Raw genomic sequence first — 24,959 nt, forward strand, 5'->3', positions numbered from 1 at the left:
TCCAGATCAATCTAGTAAACCTTCTCTGAACTGCCTCCAACGCATTTACATCCTTCCTTAAATAAGCAGACCAAAGCTGCACACAGTTTTCAAGATGCGGTCTCACCAATGCCCTGTATGACTGAAGCAGAATTTTGTTACTGTAACTTTCAAGTCCTCTCGTAATAAAGGATAGCATTCCATTAGCCTTCATGATTACTTACTGTATCTGCATACTAACTTTTTGTGACTCATGCACAATAATACCTAGATCCCTCTGCACCTTGGAATTCTGCAGTCGTTCTCTGTTTAAGTTACTCTGCTTTTTTATTCTTCCTGCCAAGTGAACAACTTCACATTTTCCCACATCATACTCCATCTGTCAGATTTTAGCCCACTCCCTTTTTTTTTTTAAAGAAAGTGTAGTATTTGCAACTATCCTGCTAGCACCATCCATATATCCGAGGGTGACTGGAAGATTACATCCAGAGTCTCCGCAATTTCTACCCTACTTTACTAGAATGCATTTCATCTGGACTGAGTAACGTTTCAACTCCGACTGCCAATCTTCTATGTAACTCTCATCTTTTTTCATCCTGTCCAACATCACTATAACTTCCTTCTTTATTGCTACTGTCACTGGGCTGTCTCTAAGGCTAGTATATCCTCCCTAACATGTATATGACAGCAGGAATAATTCCCTGATATGACATCCTATGGCTCTTGTGATTAAGCAATGAGGCAGAAAATGGTTAAACTTACAACACAAGAAAATTCAGAATGAGGAAAGGCTGTTCAACCCCTCAGGCTCACTGTCCAGTATTCGTACAAGGTTATTCTTTCATAGACTTTCCCCTGCCTCCCACCTGTTGATCCCCTATTTCCAGGGGACTAAATCCCTTCACCTATCTCTGAAGAAAAGACATCAGTGTTACGATCCCTTTGTAACACCTAATCAAATTGTGTATAGAAACTGAGATCATCCCTCTCTGAGGGAGAAAAAGCACATCTAATCTATAAGCTTGCTGGAAGTTGTGAATCATGTGCTTGTGCCTTTCAGTCCTTGTGCGTCTGACTACGTTACATAAATCAAGCTTATCTTTGATTATTTTTGAAGACCTGCATAATGTCAACCCTAATATGCTATAAACAGCAGAAAAAAACTCAAATAGGTTAAAATAGACAAGAAAATTGGGTGAAGATAAAAGCAGCAATTCAGAGGAAACACACAGCAGGGAAAGTAAAGAAGGCAAACAGAGTTAATGGGTTCACAGTACTTTTATTTTTATAAAAAAGTTCTCTTTGGTTTAATAGTTAAAGTCAGTCATGATGTGGTAAGGCTCTTTAACATTTAGGTGGGTTCTTTCTGATGATCTTAAATTTTAGCTTAGCTGGAATTTCTTCCAACCTTCTGACACCTATTGGTTAACTAACGTATCCAATTACAGTATTAGTGTGACACAAGTATTAATAATGGTGCATATTTTATGTATCTGGCTCCTTCACCCATCATCCACTCCAAATACTGATCTTTTATTTAAGAAATTCATGGTAACTATTTTCCACTGATTGAAGCGAGGTGTGAGAGTGCTGGGAACAGAACACTTTCTTCACTCTGGATACTGAGTGTCAATACTGAGCACTCCCAGGTCAGGTGTAGCACTACAATAGAAAGCAAAGCTTCAGTAATATGCTTTAACCCCATACTCAGAAAACAGTCCCTACTGCACAAAACACTGTTTGCATTTGCCTGCAGAATTAACCTTCCTGGCTTATGTTATGCTAGTTTATAGTTGTGTTTAAATGTGTGCAGTACTGTGCTGTAAACTCCATGTACACAAATCTCTGAGTTGGATCTATCCAAAAGCTTATTTTACAACAAGCCTGAATAGCAGTGCTCCAAACATCACTCAAGAAACTAAAACTTGCATTGATGTAGCATCTTTCATAATCTCAGCACTTAACAAGCAATAAGGAATTATAAGTTGCAGTCACCGCTGTGATGTAGGAAAGAGCTAGTTTTAGAGTGCACTTTATCCCATCAGCCTGGGCTGGGTTTGAACACAGACACCAACAGAGAAAGAATAGGACCAATCCACTTTGTCAAACTAGCAGTGGTGCCTCTTAAGCCATAATGAAAATGCTCCAATTGTGCTCACAACTCTCAAAGGGCATTCAGAAGACTGGGTTAAGTGATTATCTTCAAAGATGTTAATGCATCCTCCATCCTCTGCAAACTCACCTTAGGCTGCCTGAAAATCACACTGTAGCCCATTTCAGACTAGAGAGAATACAGTGTACTTCCATTTAGCTGCAACCTCCTTTTTTTTATTCTTTCGTGCATCACTGGCAAGGCTAGCATATATTGTCCATTCCTAATTGCTCTTGGAAGTGGTGGTGAGCTGCCTTCTTGAAACATTGCAGTCCAGGTGGTACATCCCATAGTGGTGTCAGGAAGGGAGTTCCAGGATTTTGAACCAGCAGTGAAGAAAACGACGATATAGTTCCAAATCAGGATGGTGTGGGGCTTGGAGAATAATTTGCAGGTAGTGTTCCCATGCATCCGCTGCCCTTGTCCTTCGAGGTGGTAGATGTCACGGATTTGGAAGATGCAATCATCCTGAGTTGCTGCAGTGCACCTTGTAGGTAGTACACACAGGTGGTGGATGTGGTGCTGATCAAACGGGTTGCTTTGTTCCACATGGCGTTGAGTTTCTTGAGTGCTGTTGGAGCTGCACTCATCCAGGCAAGTGAGGAGTATTGCATCACACCCCTAACTTGTATCTTGTAGATGGTGGACAGGCTTTCAGGAGTCAAGGTGAGGTGAGCGCGACTGCCCTTGACATCAAGGCTGTATTTGACCAAGTGTGGCATCAAGGAGCCCTAGAAAAACTGGAGTCAATGGGAATCAGGGGGAAAACTCTCCACTGGTTGGAGCCATACCTAGCACAAAAGGAAGATGATTGTGGTTGTTGGAGGTCAGTCATCTCAGCTCCAGGACATCACTGCAGGAGTTCCTCAGGGTAGTGTCTTAGGTCCAACCACCTTCAGCTGCTTCACCAATGACCTTCCTTCCATCATAAGGTCAGAAATGGGGATGTGCGATGATTGCAGAGTGCTTAGCACCATTCATGACTCCTCAGATACTGCAGCAGTCCATGTCCAATTGCAGCAAGATCTGGGCAATATCCAGGCTTGGGCTGACGAGTAACATTCGCGTCACACAAGTGCCAGCCAATGACCATCTCCAACAAGAGAGAAGTTGACCATTGCCCCATGACATTCAATGGCATTACCATCACTGAATCCCCCACTATCAACATCCTGGGAGTTACCTTTGACCAGAAATTGAATTGGGTGAGCCATATAAATATGGGCTATAAATGCTGGCCTAGCCACAACGCCCACATCCTACAAAAGAATTTTTTTTTAAAAAGGTGTTACTCACCACAGGATTCTCAGCCTTTGACCCGCTCTGACATTATATATTTGTTTTTTATTCATTTATGGGATGTAAACATTGCTGGCTGGGCCAGCATTTATTTCCCATCCCCAGTTTCCCTTGAGAAGGTGGTGGGTGAGCTGCCTTCTTGAACCGCTGCAATCCATGTGGTGTAGGTACACCCGCAGCGCTGTTAGGTAGAGAGTTCCAGGATTTTGATCCAGTAACAGTGAAGGAACAGCGATATATTTCCCAGTTCAGTTCCTGGTTAATGGTAACGCCTAGGATGTTGATATTGGGGAATTCAGAGATGGTAATGTCATTGAATGTCATGGGAAGATGGTTAGATTCTCTCTTCTTGGAGATGGTCATTGCCTGGCACTTATGTGGCATGAATGTAACTTGCCACTTATCAGCCCAAGCTAGAATGTTGTCCAGGTCTGTTGCAAATGGACAGACTGCTTCAGTATCTGAGTCATTGCAAATGACGAACTTCCCCACTTCTGACCTTATGATAGGGGTAAGGTCATTGATGAAACAGCTGAAGATGGGTTGGGCCTAAAGCATTACCCTGACAAGCTCTTGCAGCAAGTCCTGGGACTGAGATGATTGACAACCAGAACAATCTTTCTTTATGCTAGGTATGACTCCAACTTGTGGAGAACTTTCCCTGATTCCTATTGACTTCAGTTTTGGAGGGTTCCTTAAAACCACACTCGGTCAAATGCTGCCTTGATGTCAAAAGGCAGTCACCTCATCAGTGGAGTTCAGCTCTTTTGTCTATGTATGGACCAAGGCTGTAATGAGGTCAGGAGCTGAGTGGCCTTGGTGGAACGGAAACCGAGTGCCAGTAAGCAGGTTATTGCCCAGTACAGCACAGCTTGATACACTGTTGACGATAGCCACCATCACTTTGCTGTTGATCAAGAGTAAATTGATGGGGCGGTAAATGGCCAGGTTGCATTTGTCCTGCTTTTTGTGTACAGTACATACCTCGGCAATTTTCCACATTGCCAAGTAGATGCCAGTGTTGTAGCTGTACTGGAAAAGTTTGGCTAGGGGCACGGCTAGTTCTGGAGCACAAGCCTTCAGTACTATTGGTAGAACATTGTCAGGGCCCACAGCCTTTGCAGTATCCAGCTCTTTCTACATTTCTTGATATCACTTGGAGTGGGTGAAATTAGCTGAAGACTGGCATCTGTGATCCTGGGGCCCTCAGGAGGCAGCAGAGATGGATCATCCACTCGGCTCTTCTGTCTGAAGGTAGCTGCAAGTGCTTCAGCCTTGTCTTTTGCACGATGTACTGGGCTTCCCATCGTTGAGGATGGGGATTTTTTTTTATTCATTCACGGGATGTGAGCTTTGCTGGCTGGGTGAGCATTTATTGCCCATCCCTAGTTGCCCTTGAGAAGGTAGTGCTGAGCTGCCTTCTTGAACCGTTGTATTCCATGTTATGTGGGTACACCCACTGTGCTGTTAGGGAGGGAGTTCTAGGATTTTGACCCAGCGACAGTGAAGGAACGGCGATATATTTCCAAGTCAGGATGGTGAATGGCTTGGAGGGGAACTTCCAGGTGCTGGTGTTCCCATCTATCTGCTGCCCTTGTCCTTCTAGATGGCAGTGTTTGTGGGTTTGGAAGGTGCTGTCTTGGTGAGTTTCTGCAGTGCAGCTTGTAGATGGTACACCCTGCTGCCATTGTGCATCGCTGGTGGAGGGAGTGAATGTTTGTGGTGCCAATCAAGCGGGGCTGCTTTGTCCTGAATGGTGTCAAGCTTCTTGGAGTGTTGTGGGAGCTGCACTCATCCAGGCAAGTGGGGAGTATTCCATCGCACTCCTGACTTGTGCCTCGTAGATGGTGGACAGGGTTTGGGGAACCGGGAGGGGAGTTATTCATCGCAGGATTCCCAGCCTCTGACCTGCTCTTGTAGCCACAGTATTTATATGGCTGGTCCAGGTCAGTTTCTGGTCAGTTAACTCCCAGGATATGGATAGTGGGGGCGGTTCAGCAATGGTAATGCCATTAAACCATGCCATATCAAGAGGTGACGGGTAGATTCTCTCTTGTTGGAATGGTCATTGCCTGGCACGTGTGTGGCACAAATGTTATTTGGAGCCTCCTCCTCCAGTTAGTTGTTTAATTGTCCATCACCAATCATGATTGGGTATGATAGGACTACAGAGCTTTGCACTTACATTGCTTGTGGTATATAGGTCTACAAAAAGATTGGCACAGTGAGCTTTGACTCTGTACCACTGTAGACCGATAACATAAGCTCCAATACAAAAAATATATAAAAGGCAGAGAAAAGAGCTGTCCTGCCTCCAAAACAGCAAGCTTCATGTAGTTAATTCCTTTCTACAGTTTGTACCTGCTTTGCAATATTTTCAGGAATCAGCCTTTCAAGAACACAGAGCACTGCATCCAGACAAAATAATGAAGTTAAAATGATAGAAAAAACCTGTTTCAACTCCATCCCACAATGTAACAGAAATTCGTGAAAGGCAGATAGTGAAAAACATTGAGTAAGAAGCAACCTACAGCAGAAAAGGGATAACTTTACAAGTCTCCCTGTATGCTCTGAAGTTAGCTTTGACAAATAGAAAGTTAACCCAATTATACTAATTGTTGCTAAAATTGCCCAAATCATCACCCATAACCCACACTTTCCATATTGTTGTATCAGAACTGTTTAATTGAGGTAACTATTTTTTCCCTCCAAACTACTCACTTTAATTTGAAAATGCTTGCATAAAATTTTGTAATTACGTAAACTGATCTTCACTTCCCTTCACAGTAACGGATTATTCACTTTACTTAGAGCAGAGAGCACAATCCTACGCATGTGAAACCTGATATGCATACCATGTTAAAAATAGGTAGAAAATGATCATTCACTCAAAACTGCTTCATTTTAATAGCCCAAGAGCATCTTTAATTACAACTCCATATGTCAAGTATAACAACAGCTGTTCGCTTTAGAAATAAAGTTGAAATATATATGCCTAATATGAAAGCAATCATGAATTTATTTTCATAAATATTAGTGTTACTGATTATTTTTCTAATATTTATGTGCCTGAATTTAACTGTACTTCATTAACACATTCATCAGATACTGAAGCAGTGATGAAGCAGTTTCAGCGTCAGAACTCAAATTATAGAGGCCGTGGTCACAGAATGCAAAATTTAATGCAATTTCAGATCCAGTGCCTTCTTTTTAGTATTTCTTAATCAGGTATCTTTAAACGTGATTTTTGATAAACAAGGGAGTCGTGGATTATGGGGGCAGACAGGGAGGTGGATTTGAGACCAGTCAGATCAGCCACAATTTTATCAAATGGTGGAGCAGGCTCGAAGGGCCGAATGGCCTACTCCTGCCCTTAAGTTCCACATTCCTATAATAAACAGAATTAGCTTTTCACAATTACACAAAGCTGAACATTTGATCCATGACTATTTTGAATAGTTATACTGATTTATACATGCGTAGTTTCAAAGAATGCTAGCTACTGTTTTACACCCAACACTACTTGTGTGTTCATGACCAACTGCCACTTTCTTCAAAGAGGCTGGCACAGGCCACAGTGGCCCTCAATACAGCTCTTACAATGCAAAGCGAGCAGTCCGAAGTGCAGCAGGATAGAGACCACTCAATTTAAACTGCATCAAGAAATACTTAGCAATTCCAAGTATCAGAATATCTGTGACATCTAATGAGCCTGAAGAGTGGGGCTTAAAAAAATGTAATTCTCAACTGGCCCAACATCTCAAAAAGCAGCTAACATCTAATGGGCTTCAAAAATGTAGAGCAAATACACTTGGAGCCTTAATCACAGAATTGTTACAGCACAGGAGGTGGCCATTCGGCCCATCATGTCTGCACAGGCTCTCCGAATAAGCAATTCGTCTCATGCGTTCCCCGCCTTCTCCCATAAACCTGTTCAATCCTCCTTTTCCAATAAGAGTCTAATTTTTTGGAATGCCTCAACTGAACCTGCCATCACCACACTCAGGTTTAATCGAACAAATCGGTACTTTAAACCTGTGCCCATCTCTATACTTTAGCATAGTAATACATTGTGTATCACTGGCTGCAAGGCCATCCTTGTAAAACAGAAAATGCAATGACTACCTGAGATTTGACAATATCGTACAACCCTGTAATATGCTTCCAGTTATCTAAGAACAAATATTGTACTCTGTGAAAATGGTCCAACAAAACAAGTGCCAGCCCTGCTTCAGTTCCTAGAATCTATTTTCCAGCCTGAAGGTTGTTCAGAGCTGCTGCTGCATATGTTCCCCTGCTTGTCTGCTATTTATTTAAATTCAGCTCAAAGGAAACACAGTGAATCATGCAGAAGCTATTTTTTCCCCATCTCTAAAATAATAAAATCTTAAACCATTTCAAAACTTTCCTAGCAAGAAAGAGATCCATGTTAAAGCCTGACTTTGGTTTAACCGCACACTTTCATTTCACTGTATGAACTCGTAGGGATACAAAGCACAAGCAGCTGATTATAAGTCACGCAGAAGGACTCCAAGCCCAGCTGCCTCATGCTTCTTGGAGCTCACAATTTCCTCACAGTGGTGGGTGCTGCAGCAATCACCCAAGTACAAATAATATATATCCATAATAGACCAAAACCCCATTCTGACAAAAGGAATCACTCATGCAGCAAGATAGAAGAGAATGAAATAGTAATTTAGGAAGATTAGTTCCCGCCAGAAAAAGGACTGCATTATACATTTTTTTGAACAACAAACCTGTCACAGTAACACCTGGTTAATGAGTGCCATGTTAAAATACTGATGCCTACAGAAGTGCGGAATTTGATTAAAAACGTACATTAAAGAAAATTCAGTAAAAAACTTTCCTTTCTGCATTATGCAAATTAATATGGAGTCAGTGACGTGCCAAGGGTACAACCTACCATACTATCTCAATTTATTATTTGTTTTGAAATATAATTGATGCCGTGTCTTATGGGTAATGAACGTGCATCAGATAAAACAAAATCACTGTGGATTTCTCAGGATTTTGAAGTCTGGGACTGATAAATACTATGGTGGATTTCTGTCCAAGTGACCAAAAGAAACATGCATCTTGTTTTGCTGCTAAATTGTTTCCTCATTAAAGTGATTGATCACAGCCAAACTCCTGTCAGTTGAGCATTCTACATTAGGGGCAGGAAAATACAGATATTACTATATCTACTTTGGCCAGCACCCTAATTGGAAATGCTTAATTGAAACTCAGGTGTTTACATGCATCAAATCAAATCAAGGAGGGCTGCTGGCATGGTAATGCCAGTTTGAACTGCATGAAATAATGCATCTTTACATTACGAAGGATTAAACTTGCTCATTCATCACATCAATGCGACAATAAAACAGCTGTGGTTTATACTGAAAGCAGTACGTTAGTGCAGTGATTATACTACTAAACAATATCTGGATCAATTCAGAGAACACAAATTCAAATCCAACCATGGCTGTTTGAGAATTAGAATACCAGTTAGAATAGCATTAGAAGGCCAGTTAGCCAAACATCTGTCACAGCAAAAATGTTAGAAGCTATTAATAAAGATGTTATAGCAGGGCACTTAGAAAAATTCAAGGCAATCAGGCAGAGTCAACATGGTTTGTAAAAGGGAAATCGTGTTTAACCAATTCATTGGAGTTGTTTGAAGGAGTCACACGTGCTGTGGATAAAGGGACACTGGTGGACGTACTTAGATTTACAAAAGCCATTTGATAAGGTGCCACATCAAAGGTTACTGCAGAAAATTAAAGCTCATGGTGTAAGGGGTAACATATTGGCATGGATAGAAGATTGGCTAGCTAACAGGTAGCAGAGATAGGCATAAATTAGTCTTTTTCTGGTTGGCAGGATGTGACAAGTGGTGTGCCACAGGGATCAGTGCTGGGTCTCAACTTTTTACAATTTATATAAATGACTCGGATGAAGGGACCAAAAGAATGGTTGCTAAATTTGCTGATGACACAAAGATAGGTATGAAAGTAAATTGTGAAGAGGATGCAAGGAGGCTACAAAGTGGCATAGGTTAAGGGAGTGGGCAAAAACCTGGCAAATAGAGTATTATCAGGCAAATGTGAAATTGTTCATTTTGACAGGAAGAATAAAAAAGAAGCTTCTCATCTAAATGGTGATAGATTGCAGAGCTCTGAGATTCAGAGGGATCTGGGTTTCCTAGTGCATGAATCACAAAAGGTTAGTATGCAGGCACAGCAGATAATTAGGAAAGCCAACAGAGTGTTACCATTTATTGTGAGGGGAATTGATTACAAAAGCAGAGAGGTAATGCTTCAGTTTACAGGGTATTGGTGAGGCATGTCAGGAAGAGATATTAATGTATATAATGTTATTGGAAATTATTATTTTTTTAAATAGAGGTTTAGTCTGTGTGAATGTTAATTGGATTAAAGCCAGTTAGCCTGGGTGTTTTGATGTATAGTAGTTTTGAGATATAAACAGAGGTAGAGGGTACATTTGCATTTTGTTGAATAGAGCATTCAAAGATTGGGGGTGAAATCTTACACCTAGCTAGGAGACATCAAGCAATGTTTATATTACTAATAAAATTGGTCCTATGAAAAGGGATTTATTGTTCGAAGAGGTGGTTCAAAGGGCCTGGTGATACAATGAGAATTTGCATTCAAAGGGAAGGCGTGTGTTCATACAGGTCAGAGGCATGTAAGATCTAAGCCTGTAAGCCTACAACTGGCTGTAAAGAAACAAAACTGAAAGGAACCTCATTTTGAATTTGTGCGGTGAAAATGCTTTGCCTGGTGTCTGGTTAAGCTTATTGGTTATTGTTGCCTTGGTGGAGACTGATGTGGGAATTTGTTAGAAGTTATGATAGCAGTAATTTGTAGCCATGTGTGTGTTTAATTTATTGTAAATTAATAAATGTCTCATTTAGTTTGATATGAAAATCTCCTGAGAACCAGTGATCTTATTCCTGAATTTAGAGCTGCAACTCAAAACATACCAACTGAAAATATAGGTTATGACAGTTGTTTAAAGTTTCCCTCTGGGATTTTAAATAACTCAGTCTTTACAAACTGTTGTGCCATAACACCATACCTGGAACATTGTATACAGTCCAGGTCTCCTTATTTAAAGAAAGATGTAGACGAGTTAGAAGCAGCTCAGAGAGAGTTTACTAGACTAATAACAGGAATGGAAGAATTGTCCAATGAGGAAAGGTTGGACAGACTAGGCTTATACCCACTGGAATTTAGAAGAGTAAGGGACAAATTAATTGAAGCCTTTAAGATCCTGACGGGTCTTGACAGGGAGGTGATGGCATAGTGGTATTGTTGCTGGACTAGTATCCCAGAGTAATCCTCTGGGGACCCGGGTTCAAATCCCACCACGGCAAATGACGAAATTTAAATTCAATAAAAATCTAGAATCAGAAGTCCAATGATGATCATGAAACCATTGTCGAATGTCATAAAAACCCATCTGGTTCACTAATGGAAACAAATCTGCAGTCCTTACCTGGTCTGGTCTGCAGGAATGTGACTGACTCTTAAATGCCCTCTGAAATGGCCCAGCAAGCTACTCAGTTGTGTCAAACCACAATAAAGTTCCAAAGGAATGAAACTGGACTGACCACCCAGCGCTGACCTAGGCAAACTCAGCCCTGTTGACCCTGCAAAGTTCTCCTTAGTAACATCTGGGGGCTAGTGCCAAAACTGGGAGAGCTGTCTCACAGGCTAGTCAAGCAACAGCCTGACAGTTATCCTCACAGAATTGTATCTTACAGATAATGTCCCAGACACCACCATCACCATTCAATTAAGTCAGTTTCAATGAATGGTGCCAGCACAGTAGTATACAGTGACACTGGGAGTTGCCCAGGGAGTCCTCAACAACGAAGTCTCATGGCATCAGGCCAAACATGGGCAAGGAAACCTCCTGCTGATTACCACGTGCCCTCCCTCAGTGCTCCTCCATGTTGAACACCACTTGGAGGAAGCAATAAGGGTGCAGAATATACTCTGGGGGGGGGGGGGGGGCTTCAATGCCCACCAAGAGTGGCTTGGTGGCATCACTACTGACTGAGCTGGAGAGTTCTAAAGGACATAGCTGCTATATGGGTCTGCAGCAGGTGGTGAGGGAACCATCAAGAGGGAAAAACATACTTGACCTCATCCTCACCAACCTGCCTGCTGCAAATTCATCATTCCACGACAGTATCAGTAGGAGTGACTGCTGCACGATCCATTTGGAGACAAAGTCCTGCCTTCACATTGAGGATACCCTCCATCATGTTGTGTGGCACTGCCACCATGCTAATGGATAGGTTTCGAACAGATCTAGGAACTCAAGGCTGGGCATTCATGAGGCACCGTGAGCATCAGCAGCAGCAGAGATGTGCTCAAATGCAATATGTAACCTTATGGCCTAACATATCCCCCACTCTACCATTACTAATATTCATCCTTCCTGCATCTACCCTGTCTAGTCCTGTTAAAATTTTATAGGTTTCTATGAGATCCCCCCTCATTCTTCTGAACTCCTGTGAATGTAATCCTAACCGACTCAATCTCTCCTCATATGTCAGTCCCGCCATCCCAGGAATCAGTCGGGTAAACCTTTGCTGCACTCCTTCTATAGCAAGAATATCCTTCCTCAGATAAAGGGACCAAAACTGCACACAATATTCCAGATGTGGTCTCACCAAGACCCTGTATAATTACAGCAAGGCATCCCTGCTCCTGTACTTGAATCCTCTGGCTATGAAGGCCAACATACCATTTGCCTTCTTTACCGCCTGCTGTACCTGCATGCTTACCTTCAGCGACTGGTGTACAAGGACACCCAGGTCTTGTTGTACATTCCCCTCTCTCAATTTATAGTCAATCAGATGACAATCTGCCTTCCTGTTTTTGTTAACAAAGTGGATAACCTCACATTTATCCACATTATACTGCATCTGCCATGCATTGGCCCACTTACTCAGCTTGTCCAAATCACACTGAAGCATCTCTGCATCCTCCTCACAGCTCACCCTCCCACCCAGCTTTGCATCATCTGCAAATTTGGAGATATATTTAGTCCCCTCATCTAAAGACCTGTTTATTCCTACGCTTTGTTTCCTGTCTGCCAACCAGTTTTCTATCCATCTCAATACACTACCCCCAAACCCATGCGCATTAATTTTACACGCTAATCTCTTTGGGACTGTGTCGAAAGCCTTTTGAAAGTCCAGATAAACCACATCCACTGGCTCCCCCTCATCAACTCTACTAGTTACAACCTCGAAAAATTTCAGTAGATTTGTCAAGCATGATTTCCCTTTTGTAAATCCATGCTGACTCTGTCCGATTCTGCCACTGTTTTCCAAGTGTAATAATACGGTTATTACATGTGGAAAGAAAACTCTGGTACAGTAAAAGGGAGCATGATGCTGTTGGATTGTTATAAAAACCTGTCTGTTTCACCCACATCCTTTAGAGAATGAAACTTGTTGTCCTTGGCCGGTCTGGTCTACCAGCGCTGTTGACTCTAAACTACCCTCTGAAGTGGCCTACAAGAGTTCAAGAAGGTAGCCCACCATCATCTCAAAGCATCTAGACTTGAGTAATAAATACTGTGTCAGCAACACCCACATCCAAATTTTTAAAAGCACCATTAGCCACCACAAGCAAAATTAATCTCCAGAATGCTGAACTACTGAGAACATTTCTGCATTCCTTGTAAATCCTATAGGGTGACATTTATTAATCAGCTTTACCTAAAAAAAAAGTGAAAATGCATTTCACCTGGAAGATAGGCAGAAAAATATATCATATAATAAATTTCCACCCTACCTGTAAAGAGAAAAAAGATCAAGACCATGATAAGTGTGTATCCAAAGTATAATATTGTACTTGCGGCACCCGAGATCTGAAGCTTGGAGAAGAAGTAATGAACAGCGTACACAAAGAAGTAAACAGCTGTAAATCCACTTGTCAGGAATGATCTCCACCACCAGTGGTAATCCTATAAAGCAATAACATAGTATAACAACATTAAATAGGATCTAGTCAAAGAAAACAATGCTGCACAATGTCAGAAAACAGGCACAAAAAAATTGCATTTAACTTTTGCAGAATTTTCAAAATAAGACAAAAGCGTCAACGAGCAAAATTTTGTCCTCTGGGCCAGAACTCTGACATCAGGGTCAAATGAAGTTCCCAATCTCGCATTGTGCAGGGAAAACAGTCAACCAACAGTGATTTTCCCCAAGTTGGCCAGTTGGTGGTCACAGGGTGTGCTCACTGTCCAAGTAACCAGGCTCTCGAAGAGGGAGGGTCAATGGGAGGTTGAAGCAGCAGCAGTCTGCAGTTCTGATAAGGAGAGAGTGGGCACCTCCATTTTGAGGCACCCTCTTTCCAATATTATAAGCTTTTAAATTTAAAATTGCCCTCAAAAGCTGAGCGATCATTACTGAGGGCACAGGGCAGCCTTTAGCTACAGCTGTGGGCAGGCAGATGGGGAAGGCCTCAGTTTGCCTGAAGCCATGGCCTCCCAGACCTACACAAGGCCGCCAATGGCATAGTTCTTGATGTGTCGGTGGGGGAAGGGGTGGGACACTGGAGATCAACCACAAACTTCCAGCTGGCCCCTGCCTTTAGGCCCTTAAGTGCGTTCTAAATACTTTTAACAGGCTACCTGCTGCCCCCATGCCATGACTGAAAAAATGGCCTGGGGGCAGGATGATGGTAGCAAACCACCCACCAGCCTGCACAGGTGCCCAAAAATCCTGCCCAATATCTCTATGGACAAGATGATCAACAAGTTTGAGAGATTTTATTATTTAAATGTGAATATGCAGATTTTTAAAAATCAAATTCAGGACTGCTTTAGAAAATATAAATGAAAACAACACAGCATAGGATGGAGACTGGGAGGGTGTGCAGCAGGTGGCTGTTAAAACAGATTACAGCAAAGCATGCAGTAGAATAAAGTGCTTGCTTTCTTGGCATCCCCTCTTGAAAGTGGATTCTTCACCAGGATACAGCTCTACTGGCAATGGGGACTCTCCTGGCCCAAGTAACCATGAACCTTGATGTTAAGAAGCAGCAGACTACCACAAAGGATTTCAGAGGAAAGGGACCACATGTGCGCATTACCAGCAGCAGTCACTTGATGGCAATCAGGAGCAGAGACCAGAGTCTCAGCAATAAACAATACAGCCTTGAAACAACAGAGATCAGTCAATATATTAACAAGTCTTTGAGTGATTAACTACAAACCACCATACACATTCATGGGACTAATTAATTTGATAATTACCTTTCAGGAAACTCCAATAAATCTACTAAAATAAATTGCATACACCAGTTTTGACTCCCCTACAACACCAGCATGTTATCTGGCCTGGCTGCAATCAGGTACCACATCACAACTCTGTCACTTGCTCTTGAAAGTCACATGAATGGAACTGGAAGCTGCACGGAGCCTTGGGAAAGTTGCCACCAAACATTAACAACCTAGCCAAGCACCGACTTGCAAAAATGTTTCTGAACCTCCAATGCTTGGTTTTAAGGCCCCACCACTTATACAAGACAATCTGGTGTCAATGCAATTTGCCCTCTATAAGCAGTGGATGCTGTAAAGAATAAATTTTCATCGCGAAACCCCACCTAATTTAAAAATATCCATTAAATTGCCTTTTTCCTTCTCTGCTTCATTGGGAACCAGTCCCCAGCATAAGTTTCTCAGGTCACTTCTCAAAATTGTATTTCCACATCCTTAGCATCTTCCGGGTGAATCTACACTGTCCACTGTCTCTGGCTTCAATGTTCTTTCTGTGATGGAGCATCCAAGCTGCACCGAGTATTCCAAAAATGGTCCAAACCAACATATTGAATAAATCTGTCATTGTTTCTTTAGTTAACTGTCCCCATTTATAAAACCCAAAATGCTCATTTTTTTTGATGGTTTTAAAAAGTTAAACAGTTAGAAAGACAAAGTTAAGGGCACTCTATCTGAATGCATGCAGCATTCTTAACCGGATAGATGATTTAAAGGAAAAAATAGAGGTAAATGGGTATGATTTAATTGCCATTTTGGAAACATGGATAAAGGTGACCAAGATATTCAAGGATATTCGACATTTAGGAAGGGCAGGCAAAAAGGAAAAGGAGGTGATGTTGATAAGGGATGGGATTATTTTAGTAAAGGGAGGGGGAAATCTCAGATCGGAAGAACAAAATGTGGAATCTGTTTGAGTGGAGATAAGGAACAGCAACAGGCATTGGTAGTTGTTTTTTGCCACCAAACAGTAGTGGTAGTGTGGGCCATGGTACTAATCAGGAGGTTAGAGAAGCATGTAGCATGGGTAATACAGTAATCATGGGTGACTTCAATCGGCATACAGACTGGGTAAATCTAATGAGCACTAATGCCATGGAGGATGAGTTTCTGGAGTGTGTTAGGGATGGTTTTCTAGAGAAGTATGTTGAGGAACCAACTAAAAAACAGGTTATTTTAGGTCTTATATTATGTAATGAGAAAGGGCTAATTAATAATCTTGTGTAAAAGGGCAGTAGATACACGGGACCACCACTACCTGGAAGTTCCCCTCCAAGGCACACACCATCCTGACTTGGAAATATATCGCCGTTCCTTCACTGTTGCTGGGTCAAAATCCTGCAACTCCCTCCCAAACAGCACTGTGGGTGTTCCTACACCACATGGACTGCAGTGGCTCAAGGAGCTCATCACCAGTTTCTCAAGGGCAATCAGAATGAGCAGTAAATGCTGGTTGAGCCAGCAACATCCACATCCCGTTGATGAACGGAAAAAAAGAGCCTTTAGGATTGAGTGACCGTAATATGATTGAACTATCTCACTTCCAAGCAATGTGAGATTCTATCTGAAGCCAGGGTGTTACATTTTAACAAGGGAAATGATGAAGGTGTGAGGGGAAAGTTGGCTGAGGTGGACTGTAAAAATACATTAAAAGGTATTACGATATACTGGCAATGGGTAGTCTTTAAAGAATTATTACATAGATTACAGCAACTGTACATTCCTTCAAGGCACAAAAAGAAAAGTCAGTCAATCGTGACCAGCAAAGGACATCAAGGATTGTATGAGATTAGAAGAAAAGGTTTATAAAGATGCCAGAAATTCCAGTAAACCTGAGGTCTGGGAGCATTTTAGAATACAGCAAAGGAGGACCAAGAAACTGATAAACAGAGAATAGAATATGAATGCAAACTAGCAAAAAACATAAACAAGATTGTAAAAGCTTCTATAGGTATGGAAAAAGGCCGTGTTTGGCTAAGACAAATGTGGGGACATTACAGGCAGAGTCAGGAGAATTTATAACGGGGAAGAGAGGAATGGCAGAGAAGCTAAATGATTACTTTGTGGCTGTCTTCACTGAGGAAGTACAAGAAATCTTTCAGAATTAGGAGATCCAAGGGACTAGGGAAAATGAGAAATTGAAGGAAATTAGGATTGGTAAGAAGGTTGTATTGCTGTATTGCAGAAATTAATGGGACTGAAGGATAAGTCCCCTGGACCTGATATTCTACACCCCAGAGTTTTTAAAGAGGTAGCTATGAAGATAGTGGATGCATTTGTGATCATCTTCAAAAATTCAATACAATAAAGCTTAACATACCATTAGGCTTCCTAATTGCTTGCTGCACCTGCATGTTAACTTTCAGTGACTCATTGACAAGGACACCCAGGTCCCTTTGTACATCTACGTTTTCTAATCTCTCACCATGATTGGAAGGTAGCAAATGTCACCCCACTATTTAAGAATGGAGGGAGGGAGGGAGAAAACAGGGAACTATAGGCCTGTTGGCCTTACATTAGTAGTAGGAAAAATGCTGGAATCTGTCAAAAAGGATGTAATAAATGAACACTTAGATAATAAGTAATCTGATTGGGCAAAGCCAATACGGATTTATGAATGGGAAATCATGTTTGATGAACCCGGAGTTGTTTTTTTGAGGATGTTACCAACAAAATTGATAAAGGATAGTTGGTGGGCATAGTGTACTTGGATTTTCAGAAAGTTTTTCATAAAGTCCCCCACAGGAGGTTGGCTAGAAAAATTAAAGCACATGGGGATAGGAGAAAATATACTGGCATGGATTTGAGATTGGTTACAGGCAGGCAGAAAATAGAGTGTGTTAATAAACGGGTCATTCTTGCGTTGGCAGGCTGTGACTAGTGGAGTACTGTAAGGATCAGTACTTGGGCTCCAGCTGTTCACAATGTATATCAATGATTTGGATATGAGGACCAAATGTAATATTTCCAAGTTCACAGTTGACACAAAGCTAGATGGGAATATGTTGTGAGGAAGATGCAAAGCAGCTACGAAGGGATTTGGGCTTAGTGAGTGCGCAAGAATATGGCCGATGAAACATAAGGTGGAAAAATGAGAGGTTATCCACTCTGGTAGGAGGAACAGATGTGCAGAATATTTCTTAAATGGTGAGAGATTAGAAAACGTAGATGTACAAAGGGACCTGGGTGTCCTCGTCAATGAGTCACTGAAAGTTAACATGCAGGTGCAGCAAGCAATTAGGAAGCCTAATGGTATGTTAAGCTTTATCGTAAGAAAATTTGGGTACAGGAATAGCAAAGTCTTGCTTCAATTGTATAGAACCTTGGTTAGACCACACCTGCAGTACTATGTGCAGTTTTGGTCCCCTTACTTTCAGAAAGATATTATTGCCATAGAGGGCGTTCAGCAAAGACTTCGTTCTGGGATGGCAAGACTGTCCAAACAGAGAGATTGGGGAAACTGGGCCTGTGTTCTCTTGAGTTTTGAAGAATGAAGTGATCTCATTGAAACTTACAAAATACTTAAAAGAGATAGACAGGGTAGATGCAGTTAAGATGTTCCCCTGGTTGGGGAGTCTAGAACCAGAGGACACAATTTCAAAATAAGGGGGAAGCCACTTAGAACCGAAATGAAGAGAAATTTCTTTACTCAGAGGGTTGTGAATCTTTGGAATTCTTTACTCCAGAGGGCTGTGGAAGCTTAGTTATTGAGTATGTTTAAAGCAGAGGCTGACAGATTTCTAAACTGCAATGTCATAAAGGGATATGGGGGTAGTGAGAGAAAAAGGCTTTGAAGTGGATGATCAGCTATGATTGTACTGAATGGCAAAGCTGGCTCGATGGGCTGAATGGCCTTCTCCTGTTCCTATGTTTTACCTATTTGAGAGTTTCGTGGAATCAGTTATTTGAGACCTAAGATCTTTCATTTCATCCATGCCCTTCAGCACCTTTCTATTGACACCATCCTCCCATGCCTTGTCTTCTTTTCCCACAAATATAATCAACTCTCAATTCTCCAGTGTGAAAAGTATTGCCACTCGTCTGCCAACTCTGTTAACCTCTGTCTTCTGGGGGCCTTTTACAACCATCCCATTGGTTTACTTTTGTACGGTCAACAAATTTCAACATGGTGCTCCCATGCCCAAGTCCAAATACATCAGAAAACAAAACTGGACACAGCACTGACTCCTGGGGTACACCACCTCCAATCTGAGCAGCATCCGTTATTCCCAATTCTATTTCTGATCCATCATTAAAGCCAACTTTTTAAACAACCTTCTGCATTTTCTGCAAAACCATAGTTTTTTGTAGCAAGCCTCGAGATAGCTTATCAAATGATTTGAAATATCCACACAAGCTTGTTTATTTCATTCCATTTATCCATTCTTCAAAATAACTCAATTAAATTAGTCATGCACAATGTTGTTAATGATCCATCGAATTGCTCACTAATTGAAGCAATATTACAAACTGATCTAAAGGGTGAAGTTATTTAACCATATATTTTGCTAATGGTTCATGGGCCTTGAAGGTACCTGAAATCAAATACGTTTTAAGAAGAAAATTATCAATGAAGCAGTCCTCACTTTAAATTTCATACAAGGGAAAGAAGTCAATCTTTTAATCTCATTGTAATATTACTCTCTCACCCAAATGAGAAACATGAAACAGCCATGAATAAAATGCACTAATTTTATTTACGATAAACTCTACTGACAGGGGTTAAACTTCTTTTCCCCTTAGAACTGGAATAAAAAGGAATAGGGAGATATAGAAAAAAAGACAAATTACTGTCTCTGCTGCAGTAATGTTTCAGCATTAATTGCTGTTAAAATCTGTACTTGTTATAATAATGTAACTGGAGATAATGAACTTGGGAGTACAAACCTCTGCACAAAGGTGGAAGTAACACAGCAGGATGGTGGCTTCTGAACAAGTGATGAGCAGAATAATGAACACCAAGAAAAGGAAACCAAACATGTAATACATCTGATGAGACCTGAAAATGGAATATATAATTAATTAACACAAGGTGAATATTGGGAAGTGTTAATGCAAAAGTCTACAAATACAAGTAATGTGTCACCCAAACAACGTCAATTCATCCAGAAACAATGTCTTGTGTTTTTTTTAAAACTGATTTTGAAACTGAAATAATTGTACTCAAGGATAAAGTTTTTGAACCAATGAGTAAGTTGCATACTTCTATGCTGCAAAGGAAATCTTGCTGTAAACCTGCTGCTCTCTGCTGTTCAAAGCTTAGTAACGCTTAGCTTGCACCTCTTCAAAAAAAATGCTTGCACGTTACACTTGAACAAAAGCAGATTGTTTGGTACTATAGTTAGCAAAATTAGCAATTTGGCTCAGTTTGTAGTATTTACACATCAGTCAGAAGGTTGTTGCACAGGATGGTACATCATCTGAGCTGACCATGGTATTGGTCAAAGCAGGGCAAGGGAGTTCTCCTGGTGTCCCAGTAAACATTCTTCTCAGCCACCACCAAATATGCACTAACTTATCACTCATCTCATTGTTATTTGTAGCACCAGACTGCATGCATGGGGAGGAGATGGTGTAGCGCTATTGTCACTGGGCTGGTAATCCAGAGAACCAGGTTAATGGTTTGGGGACCCAGGTTTGAATCCCACCACGGCAGATGGTGGAATTTGAATTCAATAAAAATCTGGAATGAAACGGCTTATGATGACCATGAAACCATTGTCCATTGTTGTAAAAACCCAGGTTCACTAATGCCCTTTAGGTAAGGGACTGCCATCCTCATCTGGCCTACTTGAGACTCCAGATGCGCAGTAATGGAGTTGACTCTTAAATGCCCTCTGAACCGGATGTATCAAAGTCAATAAAAAGGAACGAAGCCAGACAGACCGCCCAGCATCGACCTAGGCACCAGAAACAACAATAGCAAAGCCCCAGCCCTGTCTACCCTGAAGTCGTCTTAACTAACATCTGGGGGCTTGTCCCACAAACTAGGGACTGGAGAGCTGTCCCACAGGCCAGTCAAGCAACAACCATGACACAGTCATACTCATGGAATCATACCTTACAGGTGTCCCAGGCACCTTATATTTTACCATACTATAATCTGCCAATTTTTTGCCCACTTATCCTATCTATATTGCTTAGCAGACTCCTTACATCCTCCTCACAACTTACTCGCCTATCCATTTTTGTGTCATCAGCAAAGTTAGCAACTATACATTTGATCCCTACATCCAATTCATTGATGTAAATTGTAAATAGTTGATTCCCCAGCACTGATCCCTGTAGCACTCCATTAGCTACAGCTTGCCAACCTGAAAATGACCCATTCATCCCTTCTCTCTGCCTCTTGTTAGCGAGCCAATCCTCCATGCTAACATTGCTATACCATGAGCTCTTATTTTTTGATCAAATGCCTTTTGGAAATGCAAGTACACTGCATCTACAGGTTCCCATTATCCACATTGCTTATTACTTTGCCAAAAAGAACTCTAATAAGTTAGTTAAACATGATTTCCCCTTCACAAAACTATGCTGACTCTGCCTGTTGTATTAAGATTTTCTAAGTGGCCTGCTATAACCTCCTTGATAATAGATTCTAGTGTTTTTACTATGACAGACGTTAGTCTAACTGGCCTGGTTTTTGTCTCCCTCCTTTGTTAAATAGTGGAGTTACATTTGCTATTTTCCAATCTGATGGGACCCTTCTAAAATCTGGGGCATTTTGGAAAATTACAAACAATGCATCCACTATCTCAGCAGCCACTTTTTTAAAGACCCTCGGATGCAGGGCATCAAGTCCTAGGGACTTGAATGGTCATTGACCTGAAACTTTAATTGCTTCTCTCTCCACAGGTGGTGCCTGACCCACTGAGTATTTCCAGCATTTTTCTGTTTTTATTTCAGATTTGGAGCAATTGCAGTATTCTACTTTGCTATTACTTGGCTAGAATGGATTCTGTAACTACCAGTCACAGGCTGACAATACATTCTTAAGATAGCTCAATCCAAATATTTATAGCTGAAAAATAAAGATGCATTGAATTTTTTTCCCCACAGCTCAATTAATTTTGACTCACCAGATGCTGTTCAGAATGAAAAACAGCTGTATGAAAATGCACCCGAAAGGTAGGATGCCACCCATCACAATGCCTGGTAAAGGTTTAGTAAAAAATGACTGCTCTGGGATTTGACGTGGAATTTGATTTGTGCGGACAGGATGATCGATGGGCTGAAAGAAAAATGAACAAAAATCAACTGCACTTGTCGATGGTAACTACAATTTCTACTGTTGCGCATCGCATTTAAAAGGTCTGATTTTCTTGTCAGAAGAGTGAAAACAGAAAACATGCACAAATTACCCAAGGAATACAGTAAAGCTATAGGATTGATAATTTTTGTGCAGGCTTAGCGGATCGCTAATGTGGCAGAGTCTAGCACATCTCAGGTTTTATTTTGCATATTTATGATTTTATTTTGCATTTATGATTTTATTTTGCTACATCCCCTTTTTGTGCACTGACTCTCACAGCTAAGTGCATTCTATAACAATCCATTTCTAAATATTCTGAACACAAATTCTTAAAATAGAATCAGTTATCAGCATGGGCCAGAGTGAAGTGAGGAAAAAAGGCACTCAATGAATATAGCATCAAGTATAATGAACATGCTACACATTAAAGCTTCACTTGTTTCATTTTGAAAGTAAAATACTGACTGCAGCATTTCAATTATGTGTCATGTCCCTCACATAGAAAATGTCAACCCCTCTACAATTTACAACCCTATTCAATTGCTGCTTCTGATCTCCCCCACTGATTGATGCCTGTTAAAACTCACTTTAAAAAAATTCTTAGGATGTGAGCACTGCTCGCAAGCTGGCATATATTGCCCCATCTATAACTGCCCTCGACAAGGTGGTGGTGAGCCTCCTTCTTGAACCGCTGCAGTCCATAATCTGAAGGTGCTCTCACAGTGCTGTTAGACAGAGTTCCATGATTTTGACTCTGCAACGGTGAAGAAACAGCAATATACGTCCAAGTCAGAACGGCATGTGCCCTAAAGGTATGTATTCATGCTGTCTTGTCCTTTTAGATGGCAGAGATTGAGGAGATGCTGTTGAGGAAGTCTTGGCAAGTTGCTGCAGTGCATCCTGCAGCCATGGTGAATGTTCAAGATGGGAGACAGATTGTTTTATTGTGTGGTGCCAAGCTTCTTGCATGCTATTACAGCTGCACCCATCCAGACAAGTAATCACACTCATGCCTTACCACTTGAGGGGTGAAGAGGCTTTTGACAGTCCCATATATTGTGTGGCACACAGCATAAATATATATTCTTCAAATAATAAAAACATGCCAACAATAATTGTAATAATCCTAAATAAAAATTATTGCATGCTTATGAGAAATAAGAATATACCAGAACAGGAGGAATATGAGTTAAACCATTGGGAAAACAGTTATCACAAATAGTTGAATTCACAATACTCAAAGACCGAATTGTCATCATCACCATGCATAAATTATATTATATCATGATCACTTAGCTGAAATCATCACTTATGATTTGCTCACCAATGTACATTGATGATTTGTACAGGATTTACAATCATGTTCAAAGCAAGATGTGCATTTCCTCAAATCCCCACTTCATTATTTCTAGCAACAGTGACAGAAGGGATGATGACCTAAAGAGCTGCATGAATCCATTTTTTTCAGAGGTGATCAGCAAAGGAAATCAGTGGTAAATTACATGCAAAACAAGTTGGGTAAGTGAAATGTCCACAATATAGAGTAATTACATATGGACTCCTGACTCAGTGACATTGATGGGTGCTATGAGATAGCCGATGGTGACTGCTGGCCTGCCCAAATCCCAAAGGGAAACTTGAAACAACTGCCACAACTGTTTCATAATTTATATATATTTCAAGACGTGTGCCCCGAGTTCAGTAGCAATAAGTCCACCAAGTCTTTTAAGTTTCATACAAAACTAAATTAAATTTTTATGTATAGAAGAAATGATTTTAAGCACATACATAGATCTACAAGTTACTACTATAACTTCTAATTCCCCTAGTTCATCTAGCTCCTAGTTACACTTTCATTAAGGTAACAGTAAGACTCAAATCTTAAAAGACCCAGGAAAAGTAACACACAATATCCTGAACAGTCGAATTCAAACTGAGTTTTTCTCAGCTTCAGTTCCTTGTAGACAGCAGCTTGAGGCTTAGATGCTGGAGGCTTTTCACACTCGTGTTAGATCTTAGAATGCCTTCCCTTGCACACAGCCTTCACTCCTTTATACATATTTTCCCCTTTGAATGCAAATTCCCATGGTTTCACTATGTCTTTGGACTTCACCCCTCTAGTAATAAAAATCTATCATAGTACCAACTTTACCAGTAATCTTTGGGAAAAATAAACACACTGTCTTAACTTCTCCTGGCTAGGTGAAACATTTCACCCCTTATTTTGAATTCAAGCTGCTCTAGTTTATTTTAAAATGCAAATGTTCTCTTTACACCTTACATTTTAAAACGTCCCCCATGTTTACCGACCTAACATTTCAAACCTAGCTTATCTTCTGATTCATCAAAGCCTTCAGACCAGCTGTCTTTAATTCAATTAAGTCCCACACACACAGAGGCCCCACAATTTCTCTACATCACAATAAATTCCAATAGCATTATGAAAATTATTAGTTCATCCTGATATAGGCTTTTCCTAAATTCAGATTTACCTTTGTTTCCATCTGCAAGAAGTGTTCCAATGCACGGTGATACCATTTCCAAAAATCCTTAGAGCCCATTTACCAGAACTTTGCAGGTTTTCCTGCAATCTCTATCACTATGCTTTGGACTTTTATTCATCACTTGCAATGAAAATTAAAATGCACAGGCTTATGTCAAAATTATTGACATAACTACAGACAAAAGTTATCCCCATTCAACTTTGTTCTTTTGCTAAAGCAGTTTTTGATAGTCTGATATCCTGGTCCCAACTATCCTTGCTGGTAACCTACACCAGCCGTTGATCACCCCGTATGTAAGGAAACACTTACCTATGTCCATTCAAAATTTTCCCTTCACAAACCTGACCATTAACCCAGTGCCCTGACTCAACTAATAGTAGTTTTAGGGTTATTTGCTCTAATACATTCCAGGTAGAATTTATTTTCCCCACAGTTTTGCATCTTC

The 24,959-nt window shown here is 40.9% G+C and overlaps 1 protein-coding gene across 2 annotated transcripts in view; it reads right to left on the reverse strand.

Annotated features, from left to right (window-relative positions):
- The window catches only part of LOC121282077 (transmembrane 9 superfamily member 2-like), a 105,167-nt gene that overhangs the window by 10,125 nt on the left and 70,083 nt on the right, over window positions 1-24,959 (reverse strand). For both annotated transcript variants that reach the window (XM_041195509.1, XM_041195510.1), the window contains 3 exons: window positions 21,838-21,989; window positions 19,646-19,757; window positions 13,270-13,441 (listed from right to left, as the gene is read on the reverse strand). In XM_041195509.1, coding sequence (XP_041051443.1) covers window positions 13,270-13,441; window positions 19,646-19,757; window positions 21,838-21,989 — 436 coding nt within the window. The remainder of the gene's footprint in view (window positions 1-13,269; window positions 13,442-19,645; window positions 19,758-21,837; window positions 21,990-24,959) is intronic.

This window comes from Carcharodon carcharias, chromosome 9, assembly GCF_017639515.1.
Source record: "Carcharodon carcharias isolate sCarCar2 chromosome 9, sCarCar2.pri, whole genome shotgun sequence".
NCBI classification, from domain to species: domain Eukaryota; kingdom Metazoa; phylum Chordata; class Chondrichthyes; order Lamniformes; family Lamnidae; genus Carcharodon; species Carcharodon carcharias.